Genomic DNA, 23493 nt, shown 5'->3' on the forward strand with positions numbered 1-23493 from the left:
ACATTCGATGACGGACAGACGGCTGCAACTTTCGAGAATGTACGACATCTCGTGGACGCATGGTTCGACAATGCATTCAATTCCGGTTCTGACGGTTTCGACGTCGTCCTGGCGAGAGTAATTCCAATCGTCATACTGGTCACCGTCGACTGTCGACTTGGTGAGATTACCCCTGAAGCGAGGAGTCCGACTCCGTCTTTGAAGCTAGGCGATGTGGTCTTGTCTTTGGAAGGGAAAGAAGAGCTCGTGACCAATGTCGTTGGAAGGGTGACGATTAGATCATCGGATACAAGGACGTAAGTTGTCACATCATACACCTTCATATCATTTACTAACAGCCCTATGAAGAAAAAGACTTCGCCAACGGCATCGTCTTATCCGCTCCTTTCAGCATTTAGAGTCGCCATCCCGCGGTTTGGGATCAACACTTCACAACGTGGACCTGATTCTGCTCCTCATCGCTCACCGCCTACGGCACAACCTCTTCAAAGATGGCTCGACACTACATGATATTCTTCACGCGGCATTCCAGCGTGGCGACCATGTCCTCCGTTGGGCTGACCGAACACTTCCAATCGCACCCGACACAGTCAAGGGGTATCCTGGTCTCGTGGACATGAAGAAACACGGACCACCGGTTCGAGCAACGAACACGCTTGAAGAGATGTCCAATCTCGCCGGTTTCTTGAATATCATCAAAACGGAGGACCTGCGACGCGGTGAGAACAAAGATACTGCTTACATCTATCGGGAAGTGTTAAAAGGAGTGACTACGACACGTGACGCATTTGATGAGATCGAGGAAAATGACATGAGGTACGACGATTATCTTGCGACTTAAAAACCTCTCGTTCACCACAAGGATGTTGATCTCGCTATGCAGAGAGCTTCAAGTCCATATATTGCTCCAACTCTGATACAGGGGAGCAATACCGCTCTGATCGGCCAGTATCTTTGGGAGAATCCTTATGAGCTGCTCAAGGAGACAAATCGTCCACTGAGTTTCTTTCTTGGGAAACGGCCAAGTGACGACCCCAAGGAGTTTGACAAAGTTCGACGCAAGGCCAGTTATAGGGCGGTGAGAAAGCACCGCGAGGACTGGAAGACTAAGGAGATAGCCCTCGCAGTTGCTCCTGTCTCGTCGGCTACTCAACAACACGAGACCACCGTCGAACCCAGAGATGCCCCAACCATGGCAATGGCTCCTGCCTCCAATAATATCGGGTTACATATAAAACGAGCTCGAGAACAACAGGCCCAGTCCATGTCAACCGGAGCAAGACCTTTACCGTCGTTGATTTCCATTCCTCATTTACTGGAAACCTTTAACTCAATTTCAAAGGCAACTGAACAGATTTTTCAGCGATTACGACTCCAGACTCCGCCGAATACTGCAACAGTAGCTACGATTACTCTGATGCAAGCCCAGGGACGGCAGGCACAGAATCAATTGAGCGTCCTTCAATCCCAAGTGTCAGAATCTCCTACCCGCGCTGTCAGTTCACAAACTCTTCAACCTCGAGCAACAACAGCAGTGGCATTCCGATCGACCCGTCACTTTCACCTCTAGTCGATGAAGGCCACGTCCAAGAAGTCAGGCACACTCGGCAATCTAACGCTGATACAGATGAATATCTCTTTGTTGAATCCCGCCCTCGACTGTTGCCAGGCTCAGCTTTCCACACGCCCATTCGACAGGCTGATCAATTCTGCGCTCGACCATTGCCAGGCTCGGCTTTCTACACGCACATTCAACAGGCTAGTCAATCTCGCCCTCGCCTCCAACCTGAAACAGACTATACTTCGGCTCCACCGAGTAACTATGCTTTACTACCCCTCGCTGAGGGGGAGAGCCCTAGGATAAATGGCGATGACTTGATGAACACTGAGAGTCCTGAACTGCTCGAAGTCATAAATCCCGGACTGCAGGCCACCGCTAGTTCACAGCCTTTGACTCCGGTGCCACAGTCCACGACCCTTACACGGCAGTCCATGACTGCTACTACGTGGGTATTGTATATGTCTCGGTACAACGACGCGCGGCCAAGACCTGGGTCGAGACCATCGGACTGGACGGATCCCAAGTATTGGGACGGATCCCAAGTATTGGGACGGGTATGTTGCCAGTGGGCACACAAGGGATCTGCCACGGCGTTTTGACACACTATCTCACAAAAGACGCGGCAGCCTTCGAGAAAGGGTTAAAACGGTCATTGGAAGAAGAAGAAGCCAAGAAGGCCGTGAATAAGTCAAAACATATACCGACCAGCACATCATATTCATGCCCTCGAAAATGTGGTGTCAAACCTTTCACACGCAGACCTACTCTCGATCGCCACTTACTGATCGCACATGAATTTGTCAAAGGAGGCCGGTGTGCACGATTCAATCAATGCAACAGTGACGAGATTTTCATGAGCAGCGATAATTGGTTGATGCATCTCAGACAGGTACATGACAAGGAGCCAGGTACTATTCCTGAAACCCCTTGCGCGTTGGCAGAGACGACAGGATGCAAGAAGTCCTTCACTTTCAAACCGGCTTACAACTTTCATATCAGGATTGCCCACAGTCTCAAGGGAATTGACTACAATAGTTTGAAAAGGAATAGGGGTAATATAGGTTATCGCTACGATCGGTAGAGAATAGAGTCGATGGATATCAATAGGTTACCAAATGCACACATGGTAAATCGGCTAATGACGTGTGTGACTGCTTTTTTACTCCAAACCGCGTGCAACACTATCCGAACAGGACAGAGCCTCTCCACATCAGAAAGCCAAAAGCATTGACTAAATCTCAGGACACGAGAATCAAGTTGTTGGAGAAAAAGTCCAATGATCATAGCAGCGACGGCGTCGACATATATTGTACCCTGCTACGAATAACAAGTCAATTACCATGGCCGTAATGTCAAACAAGGTCAGTACGGGACTGATAGAATGCGGGAGGAGATGCATGAAGGACAAGGATGTCCACATCATGGGGGAGTATTACAAGAGATGCACGCCTGACATCTAGACAAGTGTGTCTACAACATCGGAACTCACAGCCGCTTCCCTCAGCCTTCAAGTCGATTAATGAGATGCCGAGAGACGTAATCCAGACTTAACCAGAAGAAAGTTGTAGGAGTTCAATAGAAGCCAGGAGGTCCTACCCTTAGTGGAGGAGAGGTTGAACATCGATGAGCACCCGGATGGTCATGCCCTTCCTGAAGACTACCTACCTAGGTAGGCATTCCACATCGAATGGAAGGCTCGGCTTGAGCATGTGGTTGAAATCAAGAGGGACCTCTGGATATCTGTCCTGCAATGCCTCGCACAGCCCGTTGCATTGTAAAATTATGGCAAACTGGCTTCGATCGCAGTAGACCCGCTCCGGTCACTACAGCGAGCCACCAGCCAGCAATAGAAGCAGTCAAACCACAAGCCAGCGAAATGTTGGTCAATCCCCCTTTCAATCAAGCGACCTACCTCGGAGATGATCATGTCTTCAAGTCAACACTCATTCACGCTTCGTCCTCAAATTTAAACATGACAGACAAACCTGTGCCATGGGTTAAGTCCGACAAAAACCACATATCTATACGACTTTCAGAACATGGGGTGAAGAAGTCGTCGGTTGTGAAGACTGCTGGAATCGCCTTGAGTTTCCATTTTCTCAAAGGCGTCAAGCCATCTTTGCATGGTGGTGGCATGCGATGCTATTTACTATCCAGGGCATGAGCCTTAAATGGTACTCAGCATATGCGGACGCAAACCAACCACTCCCACAACAAGCGCCCTATACGGATATTGAAGAAAATAAACGACAACAACAACGAGGCGGGCCAGAACGATAACAAGGATGGGTACCTGGGGTACAACAGCACCAGAGGGGTTGGCCCCTTTCCCACCTTTCTTCCCTCGCGCATCTCTGTCAGGGTTCCAGTTTGATCACCCGGCGTCTGAACGATGCATTTCACATTGCGCTCATTTCGCGACTATCGAACAGTCGCACACGCGGCCCTAGGACTCCAGGCGACAAGAACAACTTCGGAGATGACGCAATGAGCGCCATGCCATACCAGGCATCGGCAGAGACTCTGGAAATCGCAAGCAGGACTGCGCACCGTGCCCGAGACTATCAAGGCCACGACGGTTTCATCTCTTGACCAGACAGAGTGAGAACTGGGACCACCGTAAATTCTACGTAGGGACTTCGTCTACTCAACGCACTACTATTTATTGTGAACTTATTCAATTAGCGCTCGGTAGAGTAATTGAATATCTCGTGCTAACAAGTGTGCAGTAGTTTCGGACCCTGCCACGTAAAGGTCCGCTATAATCGAAAATACTATCCCTTCGTGATCGTTTAATTTGAGAGCGATGAAGACGCGAGCGCTACAGTGGATGGCTCGGTGAACTTGAGTATTGATGACCGCCGAATCCGTGTCGAGCGTATCAAAGTTGAATATACCGTCATTCTGAGGGGTGGTATTATGGTATGTACTCTACATCTACCTCCACCTCCACCTCCTCCACTATTTCCACCGGTTGGTGCCATACTGTGAGCACGTTGAAGAGGTAGCGAGTATGCGAGAGGTGATACCATGGATAGGGTAGATCGGTAGATATTCTGGTCTCTTCATCTCCATTGCTTCCACCAGACACTTTTTAGCCGTGTGATCGCGGGATTGATGAGGTGTCGCCGTACACTCATGTGTACAGGGTGAATAAGTCATAGTAAGTCGGTCGGGTCCATGCTCGGCGAACTCGACTCGTTGGGATCACAACAGGTGGTCTGTTCAATAGTTGCGCGTTTCATGGTTATCGCAATCGTAATTTGTGAAGAGTTCATGGTGGCCCATGACTCATGTGTCTTCGTACTACGCGCAGTCAACGTCGCCAGCTCACGCCAAACAGCGTTCTAATGCCTTTGGGTGGCGAGTCCGATGGACAATTCATGTTCGGCAACATCAATACAGATATTGGCAGGCTTTTCGGCTGTCCGAATATTGAAGTTGAAGAGGTTGTATTCGGTGGGGACATCGTCCAGCGTCTAGTGTAATCATCACAATGCCCTAGAGTGAGAAGGCGGTAGGACGACTTGCATTCGCAATGTGGCCAACCGTCTTCGAGTGATTGGGAAGATATGTGTGTCAACGAGTATGGGAGAGACTAGAGATTTGGTCTATACTCTGGCTGGGCGAACTGTGCCTGAGACTGTAGAGATGATTGTTGAACTGCGTATGACTGACAGAGATGTCTGGACCGTTTCAACCCGCAAATTGAATTGGAAAAATTCACGAGATTGGCGGATCAAATACGAGAAGATTTGTCGGCTTTGCATGATGAGGATGAGACGTCGCTTGACAATTTTAGCCGAAGAGGGGAGAAATATGAGAATTGCGGGTCGAGGCGTAGCGAGCGGATTTGTGGACGTTGCAGGCTGAAGATTAGAGGCCGTGTCAAGATCGGAGTCGAAGAGGAAAAGGTTCGTGGGAAACGCAGGCTAAAGACCAGATATTGGACTGTTGTAAAACATTCGAATAGCGATGAATTCCCAATGGTCGAGGGTGAAAGGCTGATATTAAAATGGCTGCGCTGAGCGGAATCGTCAACACGAGACCTCTGAGCGTGAAGCCTAGTCCATTAGACCACGCACTCACTGTTAGTCACTCACTAAAGCCCGAATTACTCGCGTTAAACACATATAGCAACCCAGTCTTGGTGATCGAAAGAAGAGAAATTCTGCTCAACATTGTCCAAGCGAAATAACGCAAGTATACCACCGTATAGCTGTAAGAGATCCCGTAATAACCAAAGTCGTATGGCATTGTTAACATTGTGGTTGGTAGGCGTGCCTGTCTGTGGTTTGCGTTCGGGTTGTTCACACTGAGAGAGAAACGGATCTATGTGGTATCTCCCTCCATGGTGACAGGTATGAAGGCTCTCTGAGCTTTCCCTTCGCTCCAACTTTTTTATTCTGTAGTTCAAACTAGTTGAGGGAGAGATCTTTCCTTTGTCTTTCTGGTCTGAAACTCCAGGGTGACCATCATGTAGTGAGGAACATCCCTGTACAGGTGCTCCAAAAGTCTCTGGCTCCTACCGACTCAACTCTACTTACGTGAAAGTAGTTAGGTCATGTTCAAGCACTCCAAGTGATAATCTTTGAGTTCAGCTATGACCTTCAGCTTTGGTACAACGGCCCAAACACAGCGGGGATATTTTAGTCCTCGTCGTGACAGTAGTAAGCTGCATACTGGGCATAAGTGAAAAACAATTTTTCCGGAACGACAGCTCATGATTTGGGAGATCATCACTTCAGAGTCAAGATTGTCATAAGTCTGTCGCTGTCTATCCGACGCACACCAGATTCGATGGATAGGAAGCCAAGGCCGAACACTCTCCAGAACCAATGGCAGTGAAGCGAAGGACGTAGAGTTTGAAGAGTGAGGTGAGGTGATGGATTCAGTGATGATAGTGCCATGTCCGGCGAAACACTGCTGCGGGTTAGGCGCCAAGCACGTGGCGCCCCTAATCTCAGCCTCGTCTGATGTCACCACGGCCATAGCCTATCTTCATTACAAAGCTGTTTGACATGAGCATTTCTCGAGGGCTTCGGCTCCCTGGATAACAGTCGTAGTATCCAAAGATACGAATTTATGTCACCTTTGAGGCCACGTGGCTTGTTTTCGAAACACCTGCTCAAACTTCTAGAGTACCGCAGCCTTGCGCAATATAAAGGAGGTAGGTCAACTTCCGTCACAACGAGAAATTCATTGAACAAGTTTGTGGATTCATTATGGCTTCAACGAGACCCATTAGTGATATTCTCCCTCTTCCATCTCTATGCGTACCACTCTCGCTCTACTCGCTTTCGTTTGGACCACTGGTGGACCAGTTCCTCTTCCGGCACCCTCTGAAGCTCTTCATACAGAAACTTGCTCAAATAACGGTATATATATGTACTCCCGCCTCTGGTATTGATTGAGTGTGTCGCGTCAGTGAAGATAAACATATCAAGGTGACTTGGGGAGACTCCTTCAGATACCAATAGGTCAATTAACGCGGCGGTGTTCTGAAATTGCACTTGAGTTAGTATAAATGTTACTAGATGGCTACTAAAGACTTACCTGCGCGTGAACATTGTCGTCACCGCTGCCGTGCATAATGGCCACGCCACCTTGGATATCCTTGAATCCTGTGGAGTTTCTCACAGCTGTCTCGTTGTACCCGGCTTCATTGGTTTCGGGAGTCTTCATATAACGCTCTGTGTACATTGAATCGTAGAGGCGCCAGTCACTCACTGGTGCTGTGATCAGACCGAACTTGAAAGGGGCCTGTTGACCTTCTTGTGAGCCTTGTAGTTCTACCACCTTGGCTGTCAAATATCCTCCGAATGACCAACCCCAGATTCCGGTATGGTTCGGATCCACATACGGAGTGCTGGAGAGTATTTGCTCCGCGGCCCAGATCTGATCCAGCGGCTCATAGCGTCCAAGATGAGAAGCAACAGTGGAACGGAATTCGCGGCCTTTGTACCCAGTGCCACGTCCATCGACTGTATATGTGATGAAGTTGAGCTCTGGATCCGAGGAGACATAAGCATTCCAATCTAGAGTCTGAAAGACCTGGGACACTTCCTGAGCGCCTGGTCCACCGTAAGGTGTAAAGAGAACTGGGTATCGACGCGAGGAGTTGAAGTTCGGTGGGAGACGCTGCATGACGTTGAAGGTGTACCCATCTGGATGCTCAAGCTCGAAGTAGGTGATATTGGGCAGATTATATTCCTGAATCGCCTCATACAGAACCGAGTTGTTCGTGACGGTGGACAGTGGCTCAATAGAGTTTGTAGAGTAGAGATCCTGGTATGGCACATCTGGTCCCGAGTAGGACAACAAGAAGAATCCACCAGCCGGAGAGAATGACGCTGTGTAATATGCCGGTTCTGTATCATCCACAAGAGGCGTGATTTCTCCAGTAGTGTATGATACACTATAAATATGACGAGATGTGCTGTGGAAGGCTGTTGATCTGTAGTAGACGAGCTCTCTTTCGGTATCGACACTGAGAATGTCGGTCACTTCCCACTCTCCAGACGTAAGGGTAATATTGTCTCCACCAGAGACTGGGAGGAGGTACAGATGATTCCAGCCCGATATATCTGATAAATCCACATACCACGTCTCATTGCTGCCATTGACAGAACCGATATAATTGATGGCTAGATTGTTGTCGAGCCAGCCATCGGACCCATCTCGCTCGCGAACGATAGTAGTGTTGCCAGAGGCAACGTCAACGAGGACATACTTTTCCATATCCTGCACCCGATTGAAGACACGCAATAACACATGTGAATGCTCATCTGTGGCCCATGCGACCTCCCCAATAATAGTATCATTTGCTTCGAAAGCCTCAATAGGGATAGCAGTGCTTTCTAGTGTTTGGATATCAAGTAAGGTAAACTGCACGGTAGGATTTGTGGTGCCCACCTTCGGATATCGGAGCTCAAGTTCGGTAGGATATGGAGAAGCAATGTCGTCGTCTCCCATGTAATAAGGCACGGTGAAAGTGCCGACCCCTGTTTCGTTAAAGCTGAGGTATACCAGATATTGCGCATCGGGACTCCAGTGGAAGGCGTAGGCTGATCCGAAGATCTCTTCCTCGTAAACCCAATCAGGCACACCGTGGAACATATCTGGCCCACCATCGAAAGTGATCTGGGTAACTTCTGAATCGTTGCTGATGAACAAGTTATTCCCCTGGACGAAAGCGAGAGTATTTCCTGTGGGTGCCCAAGTTGCGTATTGAATGTCACCTTGTTGCTCCTCGAATAACGGGGAACTCTCATTGCTACTGATACTATATATGACATAGTCGGCGAAATATGAATATCGGTACTGCTTCGTATAGTTCGTGGAGAAGAGTACGAACTCCAGATTCGGCTGGATGAAGTATTCGTAGTAGTCAGAAGGGATAGCGCTTTGTGGAACCAAGATCGAACTGTTGCCGTCGATGAAGTTCAGAAGGACCAAGTCACCATTATCTGATAGAGTAACGCCGACTCCATCTTCGCCACCGGCAAACCAGTCGATTGAGGTTGTATTTGATCTGAGCCTGGGACTGGGGGCAGTCTCATTCAAGACCAGAAGTCGAGTGCCATTGCCTAAAGGCTGCTGAGGTCGACGAGGCACATCGATGGCCAGAACCCCCAGTCCTAGCAGTGGAAGGAGCAACGGGAGTCCAAGTAACATGATTGCAAAGCTTTAAGTCGCATATAGAATGCCAGGTTCGTATTCCTGGGTCGACAGGCGTGGAATAGGAAGAGGCTGTAGCAAATATTTATGCATCCCCGCTGCCAACCGGCCTGTGCTACTGTTCAACCTCATCCTTTGCAATGCAACCTCACACTTCTTGATTTTCGAGGATCTCAGTCGAAGCCAAGGTGGATAGAGCTGGTTATCGAAGAAGCTCCGCAAACTGGGGGAGGCAAATTTAGTTACCTGCCTATATCGGCTCATGATTTTCTCCCAAGCATCACTAACAAACTTGGCATACGTATAGAATTGCAACCTCGAGCAGGCGAGGCAGCTGTCCATACCCTCGTTATTAACCGGGGGTCATTCACATGTCGTGGTTTTCATGTTACATAATAAATGTTTAGTATTCTCTCCCGGAAGGTTGGCTGTAGGAGAATGAACGCAGCGAAAAGGCTTTACGGAGATATGATCGCGGCCAACTTTCTTGGCCTTTTTAACAATATCTGTATTCTGTTGCTATCTATCTATGACAGCGGGGGTATCAGTGAGGAGCTGATGAAGCTCTTCTGAAGTAGTCCGTTGAAGGACATTCTTCTTTGGATGACTTTCCACAATCGACTTTAGATTCTAAGTCGTCTTTGTTGTAATAATCGCATTATTTCTTTCATCATCAATTCGTTGAGGCATGATTTCTCCTGGTTTTTCAAATCCTCGAATAGGGATGGACCAAGATCTTTTCGGTTTCCCTATATTTCTAAAGCGTTGAGCTTAGAAAACAAAACTTTTAATACCCTCCGATGTTTCCCACCCTGAAAACGCCGACACAATGTACTGTTGCAGCGACACGACCCCGAGTCTAATCGTGCACAAACAAGAACGTCTAATAACGGTAGATATCAGACTTGTAAGGGCCCTCAACGTCCAAACCAAGATATTCAGCTTGGACAGGAGTAAGCTTGGTCAACTTGGCATTGACGTGGTCAAGATGGAGAAGAGCGACCTGTTCATCGAGGATCTTGGGAAGAACGTAGACACCAACGTCTTTCTTGCCAGTCTTTCCGAACTCAATATATTTCTTGCCAAAGGCCTCATCCTCAGCCTTGTAAAGAGCAATCTGTGCGAGGACTTGGTTGGAGAAGGAGCATGACATGACGAAGGATGAGTGACCGGTGGCACAACCCAAGTTGACCAAGCGTCCTTCGGCAAGAAGGATGATGTGACGACCGTTGGGCATGAGGTATCTGTCGACCTGGGGCTTGATGTTCTGAACGCTCTTGGAGTTCTTCTTCAACCAGGCAACATCAATCTCAATATCGAAATGACCAATGTTGCAAACGATGGCGTCGTTGCGCATGGCTTCAAAGTGTTTACCGACAAGGATGTCTCGGCAACCAGTAGTGGTGACGAAGATTTGACCCTTGGAGGCAGCTTCGTCCATAGTGACCACCTGGTAGCCAGAAACGGCGGCTTGAAGAGCATTGATGGGGTCGACCTCGGTGACGAGCACGTTGGCACCGAAACCGTGAAGAGCTTGAGCACAGCCCTTGCCGACATCACCAAAACCGGCAACAACGGCGATCTTGCCAGCAATCATGACATCAGTAGCACGCTTGATACCATCGATGAGGGATTCTCTGCAGCCATAAAGATTGTCAAACTTAGACTTTGTGACACTGTCGTTGACGTTGATGGCAGGCACCAAAAGCTTGTTGCCCTTGAGCATTCGGTAGAGATGGTGGACACCGGTGGTGGTCTCCTCGGAGACGCCATAGCAGTCCTTGAGCATCTCCGGGTATTTGTTGTGGACGAGAGCGGTGAGATCACCGCCATCATCAAGAATGAGATTGAGGGATTTTCCTGAAGGAAAAGCCTTCAATTGTTGTTCCAAGCACCATTCGTACTCTTCTTCTGTCTCACCCTTCCAGGCAAAGACGGGCACACCACTTGCAGCAATGGCGGCGGCGGCATGGTCCTGTGTGGAGAAGATGTTGCAGCTGGACCAGGTGACTTCGGCCCCCAGGGCGGTCAAGGTCTCGATGAGGACGGCAGTCTGGATAGTCATGTGAAGGCAACCAGCGATTCTGGCACCGGCAAGAGGCTGATCAGCGCTGTATTTCTCTCGAATGGCCATCAGACCGGGCATCTCGATCTCAGCGAGCTCGATCTCAAGACGACCGAAAGCCGCCAACGAAATGTCGGCGACCTTGGACTTTGCGGCTGGTGCGCTACCCATGATTGAAGAATTTTCAGGTATTCGGGAAGATGAATAAGAGGAATGGAGATGGACTGCGTGTTGTTATGCAGCAATTGAAGAGGAGTTTGAAGAGAAAGTAGAGAGAAAGTAGTGATGTGGAGGACTCGAAGTGGGAGGATTGAGGCAGAGAAAGACCGACACAAAAATGGAAAGAAGGGTTTTTGGCGGTCGGAAAATCATAAACCCCCGAAACCAATCACAATCCACTTGGGTTGACCGTGCCCCTGGCCGTGCGATAAATGCAGGTCACCTGACTTCGGGGTGGCCCCTCCTTCTCAACAATAATATGAACAACAACTGCCGTGGTGGGCATTGTCCTGAGCCTGAGACTGAGCCTGAGCGTGAGCCCGAGCCACCTAATAATCTCTGAGGGGAGGCAGCGTCAGGCTTGGAGTTGCAACCCTTGTTCTCGTTCCTCGTCCACCACCATGACTGACCAGAGACAGCCTCGTGCTGCATTGCATCTCATCTCAACGATAACCACCGGAGATATTGTTCAATTATGGTTCTGCTTTCCCGACTCTCAAAGTCTTTTAAAAAGCCAGTCATCCATCACCATTGATGTTTCCAGTGCCCAACTTGAAGTTGCAATGCCAATGCCTCTTATCGGTGAGTCCTGCTAATTGTCCTATCGCGGCATTCCGGCAACCTAGAAAACACCATCAGATCACCTCGCTATCCAGTCATTGCTCTTCACGTACTCATGCTGGATATACACATGGAGCCCCGACACGTATCGTCAATGCAACGGAATCACACGAATCCGTCCTTTCTTCCTTTGATCGTGGTCCGCTTGATATGCCTCCCGCGTTTGGACTTACTCTCCTTGCATCGCCATCCCGACTGGGAGGTCGTCGGGCGATGAATTGAGAAGGCTGCAGGTAGGTTTGCTGACTTTTACGATATACCACATCCACTATATACCATCCTAATATTCGCTCACCGCCTGATTAACCCGGGTGAGGATCCTGATCATTCTCCATTTCGTTGTTGCACCCATAAAGATTATGAAGGTAGCACTTGCCATTTGCAAGCTTATGGCGTGATTGAGAGTTCCGTTCACACAATACCCCTTAGACGTAACACAACAATATCTACCTCTACAGACATAATTCAGCAGGTTCATTACAGTCATTCCTCATAGCTTTAATTTGCTATTATTACTTTGCTCCTAGGTGGCATTCAGACCAAAAAATCCCTCATTCCTGTAGTTGCGAAGATTCGACTTACAAATGCCTTCATTACTGCACGAAAACATAGCAGGTTTGAACGAGAATAGATCCTTGGAGGACAAACAATTAGCTCAGGTCTCGACGGTTGAGCTTGAGGACAAGTCATCCACCAGTCCCAGTGAACATGGTAATGCCGAAGAACATCTTTCAACCTACCCATGGTTGATCGTCTCACCATACCTGGAGCGTGAACACCAACTGGACCTCAGAACCGTTGATACTCCCTTTCGGTTGCTGGCGCTTGCCTTGACAAGGCTCGAGAAAGCAACCAACGACTATGCCACCGTCAAATACGAGGATGCGTTCAAATGGTCGGATCTGATAAATCATCTCAAGGACCTGGCAGATCGAGAAGGTTATGAGTGGAAACGACAGATATTCTATGTGGTGGAGTTCCGGTCAAAATTGAAAAGCGAAATTGACAACGAACTGCTGTTCAAATTGGATAAGAAGTCTCATGAAGAGGCCACAGCTTGTGGTGGACTTCTCAAGTACTGGTACGGCGAGCCGGACCAAGAACGGAGAAATCTTGCAACGTGTGAGTCAACAATCCAGCCGAGGCGATTTCATGTCTGACCATGCCTAGGTTTGTGGAGGAGCAAAGAGGATGCAATTAATGGTGGTAGAGGTCCCTGGCATAAGCAAGCCAGAGCTTGCATTGCGAACATGTACGAAAGCATTGATGTTACCGGCGTTCAACTCACCGTTGAGGATGATGTAAAGAGCTGGCATTTTGAGCGATGGAGTCATTAGATGGCGTTTGAGTCTCAAGATTGAATGGCTCGGATCTGAAAAGTATGATGGGACCATTCATCACTCACGGATACGGTTTGGGACGGACTGGCTTATCATTAAGGGCGTTTGATAGATTGTTCAGCATTCATCACGAGATGATAGCCAGCTATTTCGTGGATGGGCGGACGCCGTTGACATCTGGCGTTATTGTGCTGACCCTAATAGCCCCAAGGCTCAAAAATTGGAAAGTGTCTGGCCTCTCGCGCTCTTTTTAAAGGGCTCATTCTTCGCATTCTTTGAGCATCATCCTGGAGCGAAAGAGGTACCCTTTGACCTTCACATGCGGCTCTATCATATAGAAGGCTAATAAAAAAGATTGTACATCCTCCTTGTTCAGAGCATGCCTTCGATGATCGGATGTCTGTTCAGAAGAGTCCCAGGTCGTAAATGGAGGCAGTCGCCGGTCTTGGCATTTAGCTGCACCAATTCCCAAACGGGACTAGACCCAAAAGCTCACTTTTGGGAATTGCACCTCCTCCGACAACTTCGTCCTGGTTTCTGAAGCTCAATGCAAGATCTGAATTCGACCTTGACTCTCCACTCTTGACAAGCTGATTCCGAATTTAGCTTGTCAATCTCCATTATATCGTTCGAGATGATGTCCTCAAGGCTCGCACGGCCTGCCTTTGCAGCTGTCCGAAGAACCGCTCCTCGAGCCGCTACCCGATCATATGCTGCCCCAGCTGCTCAATCTCAAGATACAAAGCCTCCGGTAGCTTTGTTCGGTCTCGATGGAACATATGCGAATGCTTTGGTATGCGAATGGCCCCGAAAAAAAGTCCTTAAGCAGATGATCGAGTAGCTCAATTGCGGAAGGGACAACTTATTTGAAGAACAGAAGGGGACACAGGCTAACAAATGGGTTCCTACTCTTACAGTATGTCGCTGCCGTCAAGACCAACAACCTCGATTCCGCTGCCAAAGCAGTTTCTTCACTTTCCTCAGTCCTGAAAGCCGACCCAAAATTGTCCACTATACTTGCTGCGCCGACTCTTTCCGACAGCGATAAATCCCAGATCGTCGCCGAGCTCGAGAAGCACACCGGTGGTGCTGATAAGAGTGGTACAGTCAAGAACCTACTGGCTGCGCTTGCCGAGAACAACCGATTGGGTCTGTTAGAAGGTGTAACCGACAAGTTTACCACCTTGATTGGTGCCGCAAGAGGAGAGTTGGAATTGACAATCACAAGCGCTACGGTACGGAACCATCCCTCCTTTGTGAAGTCGAGGATAAGTATTCCTGAGAGAAGCATGGCTGACGATTGCATTCTAAACCTCTAGAAACTCGAACCCAAGCTTCTCCAACGCTTGGAAACCGCCGTTGCCAAATCCGAGTACAGCCAAGGCAAGAAGCTGAAGACCGTGACAAAGGTCAACCCCGAAATCCTCGGTGGATTGGTCCTGGAAGTCGGCGAGCGAACCATTGATCTCAGCGTCCAGAGCAAGATCCACAAACTCAACAAGCTTTTGACAGACTCTGTGTAAACAATTTCCTAGGAACAAGAAAATTTTTCCAAAGAAGAGATTATATGTTTCCGTTCATCCTCTTCTGATGTATCTGTGATAGAAAGGAGGATTGGCTGTGAAGGTTATCCATCGCTGGCCACCTGAGACGATTGGTGAGGACAAGTCTCGAGTTGGCGAGAATCGAAGAAATGGGTAAGACAGGAGAGAATAAAAACGAACCCATATTATTCATCTACTACGCCAAACGTGTATATATCAATTTGACTCGGTCCCCTTGAGAATGACAAGATCAAAAACGTGGCTGCTTCTCTTGATCCTGAAATGGCCTTGGTTGGTCTTCTCACATTCCCATCACCAACCCCCGTATGAAGACTAGTCAGCGAGTAGATTGCTAGGACACAGGCAAGCCGCTGAGGCGCGAAAAGCGTAGACATGCTGTACACGAACATCCGAGGACTTTTTTTCCAACTCAAATATACCGATTTTTTCAACACTCGCTTTCTATAGAGCTACACCGAAAACCCCAGGGCTGATCTACCGCATCTACAACTAAACCGACAACACACCCACCGACCTAATCCAACTGGGCTTCGAACTCATCCTCGTAGACGGCGACGCTCTCATCCGTCTTGATCTTGGTAAGCTGGTCGGTGACATATTTCTCATAGTGGCTGTCGGCGACGGACTTCCGCCGTTGACGCTCCAGCGCATCTTCTCTCCCAAACGCCTCGGACTCGGACAGATCCGGGAAATAAGACTTCTCCTTCTCCCCATCGCCATCGCCATCGGCGTCGCTCGTCGCAGCGACGGATTTATGGTCGCCGTTGACGCTGGAGACGAAGCTCGCGCGGTTGCCGATGCTGCGGCTGGTGCTGGAGCGGCGGATGCGCGGGGTTCGGGGCCCGTCAAGGCCAGGTGTGCTGGCGCCGTAGCCCTTGCCGCCCAGGCCGGTGCCGCGGTTGAAGATGTCGTCGAAGTAGTGTGCGGCGGCGGTTCCGGGCGTACGAGGGGTCTGGGGCAGACGGCAGTTGATGCCGGTGTCGTGGATCATCTTGGCCATCAGGCCCGTCCAGCCGCACTGGTGCGAGGCGCCCAGGCCGCGGCCGGTGTCGCCATCGAAGAATTCGAAGAACCACAGGTAGTCCTTCCAGTGCGGGTCGAAGTCGAGCGTGTCGTTGCCCGCGTTGATGGCTCGTCGTCCGTCGTTGTCCCGCACCATCAGGTGCTGCAGGCGATGTTGGATCTCCTCCGCCACGTGGCCCAGATGCATGTATTCACCGGAGCCCGTCGGGCATTCGATCTGGAGCGATGTGCCGTAGAACATGTAGAAGCGCAGCAGGGACTCGACGAGCAGGAAGTTGACCGCGATCCAGATCGGACCTCGCCAGTTCGAATTGCCGCCGAACAGGCCCGAGTCCGAGTCGCCGGGCACGTAGCTGACGGTGAATTTCTGGCCGTTGACGTCCATCGAGTATGGGTGCTCTTCGTGGTGTTTGGACAAGCTGCGAATGCCGTGCTCCGAAAGGAACTCGGTCTCGTCGAGCATACGCTTCAAAATCTTCTCCAGGCGCTCCTTGCTGACGAGCGAGAGGAGGAGTCGTTCGTCCTTGCCGCGTTTCCGCATGCTCGCGATGTTCCGCTCGGCTACGTCGTGTCGGTTCTCAATGAACCAGTCCATGCGACGCTTGAAGTTGGGGAATTTGTTGATCAGTTCCGGCTCCAGCGTGAGGACCGCGTATAATGGGATGAGACCGACCAACGATCGTACCGGCATTTGCTGTGTCCAGGGACCACCCCAGGAGATGGCATCGTAGTAGAAGCCGTCGTCATCATTCCAGAGAGATTTCTCCTTACCGCCAGCACGGAAAGACATAGCATCAGAGATCAAAATGAAATGTTCGAAGAATTTCGACGCAATGTCCTCATAGGTTCGTCTGTGCTTGGCGAGCTCGAGTGAGATGTTCAGCATGCAGAGACAGTAGAAGGCCATCCAGCCTGTGCTGTCTGCTTGCTCGAGTACACCACCAGTCGGAAGAGGTTCGGATCGATTGAACAAGCCAATGTTGTCAAGGCCCAAGAATCCTCCTTCGAAGACATTCTTGCCATCGTAGTCTTTTCGGTTGACCCACCAAGTGAAGTTGAGCAGTAATTTCTGGAAGACACGCTCCAAGAAGTCAAGATCTTGCCGTCCGTACATTTTACGCTCGATCTTAAACGTCCTGAATACGGACCAAGCGTGTACGGGAGGGTTAACGTCGCCGAAGTTCCATTCGTAGGCGGGCAATTGTCCATTTGGATGCATGTACCATTCTCTTGTGAACAAATCGAGTTGTTTCTTTGCGAACTCGGGGTCGACCATTGCCAACGGGATACAATGAAATGCTGAATCCCAGGCGGCGAAGAAAGGATATTCCCATGAGTCTGGCATTGACAAGATATCGTCGAGATACATATGCTTCCAGTGGACATTTCGTATGTTCTTTCGCCCTTCAGGAGGAGGTGGCATATTTGGGTCGCCATTCGCCCACTGGTCATGGATGAAGTAGTAGTGTTGCTTGCACCACAACATGCCGGAAAGAGCCTGTCGTTGGATATTTCTCAGATCGTCCGCCATTGGCAGAGGGCTGATGCGCCAGTAGAACTCATCGGCTTCTTGACGCCTCAGTTCCATGATGTCGTCCAGAAGCTCTTCGTTCAAGTAGCCATCATATTTCTTGGACAAGCGAAATCGAACCACGGCACATTCTCCAGGTGGTACGCCTTCACCTTGGCCAAAGTCGTACCATGCAGCAGCCTTGGTGCCGGTACACCGAGGATTGATAGCACCTTTTTCCTCGTCGACAATCCATCTGTGGAAGGCATCCTTGACGTAAGGCTGCTTGTTCTTGACATCATACAGCTTTTCGTGATTCGTGTCATTCTCGGTGAACATGAGCTGCGGATGAACATCCTCAGAATTTGGTCCACATCCCGGTGAAGGGGACAGCTGGAAGAACCTAGTTCCCAGCTTGTGGTGCTTGGTTTGCGCAGTCATAGGCCCAACCATGCGTATGTTTGGTTTCAACTTTTCAGACTCATGGCCCCAAGTCCAGGTATTTCTGAACCAGACGTGAGGAATGATGTGCAATGGAGCAGGTTCTGGACCGCGGTTGTAGGCTGTGATCCGGAAGAGCAGCTCCTCTGGATCATCCGTCTCTTTCGCAGTCTCAATGAAGATGTCGAAGTAACGATCATCCTTGAACGCATCCGAGTCGATAATATTGAACTCTCGCTCGCTCTTTCCTCGAGTGGCATTCTCTTTGATCAATTGTTCGTAGGGGAATCGTCTTTGGGGCAGTTTGTAGAGGTATTTCATGTAGGCTGGAGATGTAGGTCAGCACAGAACCAAACAAAACAGGTAGGAGAGAAAATGCTCGACTTACAATGGGTGGGCGTGTTGTCGAGGTGGAAATGAGCTTCCTTGAGGGACTCTCCATGGTTGCCTTGAGGATTGCTCAAACCAAAGAGTCTCTCCTTGAGAAAGTCATCCTTCTCGTTCCAGAAGGCAAATGCAATGTTCTGGAGACCGTGAGTGTCCGAGACACCAGCAATACCATCCTCACCCCAACGATAGGCCCTTGACCTCGACTGGTCATGAGAGAAATGGCTCCATGCATCGCCATTGTCCGAGTAATCTTCTCGAACAGTAGCCCATTGCCTTTCGGCAACGTAAGGACCCCATTTCTTCCAATACTTCTTCCGCTCTCTGTCATCCTTCAACCGCTTCTCCTCCTCACACAGATACTCGTGGTGATCGACGATGACCATGTTGACCGCAGGGAATAATGTTTCTGTGACGGCACAAGCTTGACTTTTCTCGGGTTACTTCTAGTACATTTCTCGGATGGGGTAACAGGATAGGATGGAGCAGTCAAACGAGAGAACTTGATTCAGTAGATCCTGTTAAGCACTCACGCCCAACCAAAAGCGACGAAACAATCACAGGAAAGTAGATCCAAAGATCGAGAGTGTTTTTGTCCAGCAGAAAAAAGTCACGGCTACTACCTAACTATTGACGACTACATCCGCCTAGGTAACTTAGAACAACCCAAAAAAAGTTGCTCGGCGGGAGACCGAAAGGACCAAGCTGCAAGGTGAACTCAATAAGATCGGTGGACGGAGATGCAGACCGTTTCTGTCAGCATATCAAAACACAGCAAGAACAGGCGGCGGGTTGGTGAGCGTTGGCCAGGCACACTGCAGAATACTTCGCTATCCGGGTTCCGAGCCACTGATAAACTTGTTAAAGCGAGCCAAAATCTTGACGGATACCATGTGTTTGTGCTTGTCAGTGGCGGGGGCGGTGTGCGATAGCCCAGGACTTGATGCTGGATCCCGGTCAATCATGGCAAAATCCCATCCCAAGATCTCAACAGATTGTGACCAAATTGCCCCCCTCGGCGTCCCAAGCGTTGCCCCTCCATCCACACTACTGCGCCTAAGCGAGCCTAGAGGAGCCCCGGACGTTTTAGCTAATGTTTAGCGAGGACAAGTCGACTTTAAGCTTCATACGACGTTAGGAAGTTCTTGAGTCTCTGGCCTTCAAGTTGGGGTGGCCAGGCATGGATCGCCGATTAGAAGGAAGAATCATCATCAAAATGCGCAATTCTGTGCACTCCCTTTAGGTGGGGACCATGCTATATACGGAGCCTCGATCGAGTCTCAGATCTAATGATACTAAAAGCATGAGCGGGAATTCAGTTTTATGAGAGCCGTGCTTCGTCTTCCAAATGTGTGCAAGCCTCATCGGCCCAATGCTTTGCTTCTTCTTCTTCGTCGTCATCATCATCATTGCTTCATGCCATCATTTGAATAACGCCAAAATGTCCTTCATGTGCTGTTCCCTGACGTCTTGTTTGCTCAATTGCTTGTGGTTGCGATCCATTGAAACATCTGCAAGCTGTTGTTTCCGCTTCTGCAGCTCCACGATCTTCTCTTCAATGCTGTTGTTGATCAAGTATCTCTTGACAAACACAGGTCGCTTCTGTCCAATACGGTAAATGCGGTCTACCGCTTGGGCCTCCGCCGCTGGATTCCACATTGGCTCCATGATGAAGGCCCTCGAAGCCGCTGTGAGATTGAGACCTTGTCCTGCAGCCTTGATCGAAGCCAACAAGATTGTAATGCTGTCGTCGGATGCAAGTGCGTCCATAGATTTCTTGCGATTGTTGAGTGACATTTTGCCATCGATCCGGACAAACTTGTAACCTTTGTCTCCCAGAGCCCTCTCAATCAGATCGAGATGAGAGGTAAACTCGGAAAAGACCACACACTTTAGCGGAGGTTCTCCTGCCGCCTCAAGTGGTGCACTGTCCTTGGTCATGACTGCAATGTCCTCAAGGAGAGCTAGAGTCTTTGTGTGTGGCCCTCCGTATGCAGCTCGAGCTAGGTTCGCATCTTCCTCACTGTCAGTTTCTGCCATGGTCTCGTCAGGTGCGACTTTGATTTCTTGCGCCGTGGCTCCACTAAATCCAACGTATTGCGCAGCAATCGCTGCTGAACAGAAAGGACATGACACTTCCTGATCGCCTGAATTCTCATCGAAAGAGGGCTTTTCCGGCGTAAAACAATCGGCGCAGATCAAGTCATAACAAGGCAAGACGTAGCATCGAACTACGTCGTCATCTTCCATGGTTCCTTGAGGATTTTCATTGCAAATCTTCTTTGCACAATTGCGGCAGAAATCCAAACCGGCATCGGCCATCATACTCAAATTTTCGTGAGCTATTTGCCCAGTTATGGTGCGCACCTTTTCATCCTCGTCAAGATCGATTGCGTTCGTAACAGTCATTCCCTTCATTCTCTCCAGATCCTTTTCTTTGAGGAGCTCTTTGCCATGTGCGCAAATCAATCTCAACGTCATGATACCACGGAGCACGTGATGTTGAACTCCGCTGTTCTTCTCTTTCGTACGTGCCAGCTCCTTGATTTCGCTACGTGAGATGCCCTTGAAAAAATCGTGGAGTTGTCTCTCTTCCGCAGAAAACTCTAATTTGTCGACCATATCGCTTCTTTCCGGTAGATCAATACGATCTCTCAAACGCCGGAGGGTGAAAGAGTCGACAAACACTCGGAGAGCTTTTAGAAATGATGGATCTCCAGCTTGCGCGGGGCCGCGAATATGCTGATTAAACCCTTGAGCCTTGTCGTACGGAGATAAACGAAGAAATCTCGTTAGGGATCCTAGATCATCCAACCGATTTTGGATTGGCGTTCCTGTCAAGCACCAACGTCGTTGTGAATGGATACTGTATATAGCCTGTGATTGGAGCGCTCTCTGCTCTCGAATAGTGTGAGCTTCATCCAGGATGATTCGAAACCAATTCACCTTGAGCACAGGGCTCCCAGTCGCTGCTGCCCTGCCGCTGAATTCTGAGCTGATAACACCATATGTTGTGATAACCACTTCGTAGTTTGCCAAGTTGTATGGATTCTTGTCACGGGTCGCTCCATGGTGAACGTAGATGTTCATGCTTCCTGATGCGACATGCTGTGCAATCTGATCCTCCCAATTCTTGACTGTGCTGGTCGGGCAAACGATCAGTGTAGCTTTGCTATTGATAAGCACGTCTTTGGAAGCATCATCGCTTCGAATTACTTTCTCTGTGCCGAATTCTGCTGCTTCTTGAAGAGTACTTCCAACCAGGCTTAATGCTTCGAGTGTCTTGCCCAAGCCCATAACATCTGCCAGGAGTCCACCCAAAACCTGAGCCGGCTCGTCAGGGACTGATATCCCAGCCACCACCTCACGATAAATTGTGTCCCCGTTACGGCGCTTCGCCTGACGCCATAATGACGAATTCTCAGACTCCTCCTTTCCGTATGTTCTTGGCTGCTCATGTTGCAGCATAAACGTGAGAGCTTGCTTTTGGTGAGGAAGAAGAGGAGTCGTGATTACCGTCGATGGGGGCTCGGTTTCGGCCAGGCTTGTTGCTTCGTTGGCGAATGAATCAAAAAGCCTAGATACTGCATCCGTTGCTTCCTCGAGAGTCCTAGCATCGGCAAGAACTCGGCTTGGGTTCTCACTTCGAACCTTTGGAGGAGGGAGATTCTTTTGCGCATGAGGATTGACAATTGGAATTCCAGCCTCGGAAGCCATAGGCGGTCGCAGCCAGAGATTGTATTGACCAAAGTGTCTGCCTACCTTTTCGACGTCCCCGCGTCTGCCATATAGGTTCACGACCATGCGCATAGGGATCGAGCACGGCTGATGTGGCCATTCATCAGGCTTTCTAGCTCGATTAGTAAGTCGCGCTTGAGTTCGAAATCCTCGCAAGCCATCCATGATGGGCGCCAAAGCCGCAGCCAAGACTGAATTGACTTTGGCAAAACTCTTCCCATGAGTATCGATAACATCAATCACAGTATCTGGCCTTGGTTCTCGGGCAAGTGTGCATCTCATCACTGGCCATTCATTGCTTCTCTCAAAACCTGTCTCTCTGTCTCTGGGTTTCGGAAAGCAGTACGCATACACCTCAGCGTTGAAATGCCCGTAACAGACTTCTTGGTCGGCGTTAGAGGCGATAATTTGAAGATCATCATCTTGCTCGTCGTCAGTGTTGGTGAGGTCCACAAGTGATAGCAGCTTGGTAGCATCGATTGGTGTATCCGGATCAGGTCGCATGTAATTTCCAACGATCCCGCTACCTTTATGGCGAGTATGACTGGTATGCGGTTTAGTAGGGTCGGGTTCGGTGCCTTTTGTCAACTTGACTTTCTTTTGTGGATAGTCGGTACGACGTTCAACTCCATAGACACCTTCAAGCATCGATCTCGTCGGACCACTTACCTCTCTATTGAGTGTCGGAGTAATGCCATCCGGCACACTGAGAGGCGAATCAGGGAGTGGATTAGACTTCATAATCGGAGATTTCCTTCTGACGGCACCTTTCTTCAATCCACGAGGGTTGAGAAGCGCTCTGTGGTCGTAAACTCCAGGACCAGCTGACTTTCGACTCATGCCAGACTCAGTTGAGGTAGAGGATTGGTCATCGATCTTGTTCTGTTGGACTGTGAGCCCGTGATGATGTGACCTCGATTCAATGGCTGGTTCAGACTCGCCATGTAGTAGACCTCGGTCTGATAAGCAGTTAGATATTTGTGTTCGCATGCAAATTTGACATTCGATGAAGAAGGAAATAACAAAGTTTCCAAAGGCCAAGGATGACACTCCGTCACGATTCTCACGATGAGACGGCAGTGGCATTGAGCCCAATCGACTTGTATTACAGCAGAGGTACGAGGAATTGAGGCATCGGATGACGAACTTACCAGGTTGCTTCTTAGACTTGAGTGCCTGCTTGGGATTAAGTAGAAAATGAGCGTTGCTGGCCATGAGGGTCGTGCTGCAATAACTAGGGGAATGGAGGTGATGAATTGCTCACGCGTGAGCGATTGAAGCGCCAAATGTTGGATCTTTGAAGTGGCGAATTCTAATCAATTCGAGTCATGACATGTCGCGTT

General features: G+C 49.5%; 7 protein-coding genes across 7 annotated transcripts; 3 read left to right on the forward strand and 4 right to left on the reverse strand.

Moving 5' to 3' along the window:
- Positions 1-253: 253 nt before the first annotated feature.
- Positions 254-841, forward strand: LTR84_011198 (uncharacterized protein; the record flags this gene model as incomplete). Its single annotated transcript, XM_064854731.1, has 2 exons — positions 254-258; positions 355-841. The coding sequence occupies 2 exons, from the start codon at positions 254-256 to the stop codon at positions 839-841; spliced, it is 492 nt and encodes a 163-aa protein (XP_064709457.1).
- Positions 842-6831: 5990 nt separating this feature from the next.
- On the reverse strand, positions 6832-9238 carry LTR84_011199 (uncharacterized protein; the record flags this gene model as incomplete). Its single annotated transcript, XM_064854732.1, has 2 exons — positions 6832-7062; positions 7118-9238. 2 exons carry the CDS (start codon positions 9236-9238, stop codon positions 6832-6834), a joined length of 2352 nt encoding a protein of 783 aa, XP_064709458.1.
- An 886-nt stretch (positions 9239-10124) lies between these two features.
- SAH1 (S-adenosyl-L-homocysteine hydrolase) lies at positions 10125-11477 on the reverse strand (the record flags this gene model as incomplete). The annotated part of the gene is made up of 1 exon (XM_064854733.1): positions 10125-11477. The coding sequence occupies one exon, from the start codon at positions 11475-11477 to the stop codon at positions 10125-10127; it is 1353 nt and encodes a 450-aa protein (XP_064709459.1).
- Positions 11478-12730: 1253 nt separating this feature from the next.
- Positions 12731-13483, forward strand: LTR84_011201 (uncharacterized protein; the record flags this gene model as incomplete). The annotated part of the gene is made up of 2 exons (XM_064854734.1): positions 12731-13268; positions 13317-13483. 2 exons carry the CDS (start codon positions 12731-12733, stop codon positions 13481-13483), a joined length of 705 nt encoding a protein of 234 aa, XP_064709460.1.
- Positions 13484-14123: 640 nt separating this feature from the next.
- On the forward strand, positions 14124-15009 carry LTR84_011202 (uncharacterized protein; the record flags this gene model as incomplete). Its single annotated transcript, XM_064854735.1, has 3 exons — positions 14124-14279; positions 14404-14721; positions 14806-15009. The coding sequence occupies 3 exons, from the start codon at positions 14124-14126 to the stop codon at positions 15007-15009; spliced, it is 678 nt and encodes a 225-aa protein (XP_064709461.1).
- A 556-nt stretch (positions 15010-15565) lies between these two features.
- LTR84_011203 (uncharacterized protein) lies at positions 15566-18798 on the reverse strand (the record flags this gene model as incomplete). The annotated part of the gene is made up of 2 exons (XM_064854736.1): positions 15566-18351; positions 18414-18798. The coding sequence occupies 2 exons, from the start codon at positions 18796-18798 to the stop codon at positions 15566-15568; spliced, it is 3171 nt and encodes a 1056-aa protein (XP_064709462.1).
- Positions 18799-19834: 1036 nt separating this feature from the next.
- On the reverse strand, positions 19835-23365 carry LTR84_011204 (uncharacterized protein; the record flags this gene model as incomplete). The annotated part of the gene is made up of 2 exons (XM_064854737.1): positions 19835-23109; positions 23302-23365. The coding sequence occupies 2 exons, from the start codon at positions 23363-23365 to the stop codon at positions 19835-19837; spliced, it is 3339 nt and encodes a 1112-aa protein (XP_064709463.1).
- Positions 23366-23493: the final 128 nt, after the last annotated feature.

The sequence above is a fragment of the Exophiala bonariae genome, assembly GCF_035927105.1.
Source record: "Exophiala bonariae strain CCFEE 5792 chromosome Unknown scaffold_5, whole genome shotgun sequence".
Taxonomy (NCBI): domain Eukaryota; kingdom Fungi; phylum Ascomycota; class Eurotiomycetes; order Chaetothyriales; family Herpotrichiellaceae; genus Exophiala; species Exophiala bonariae.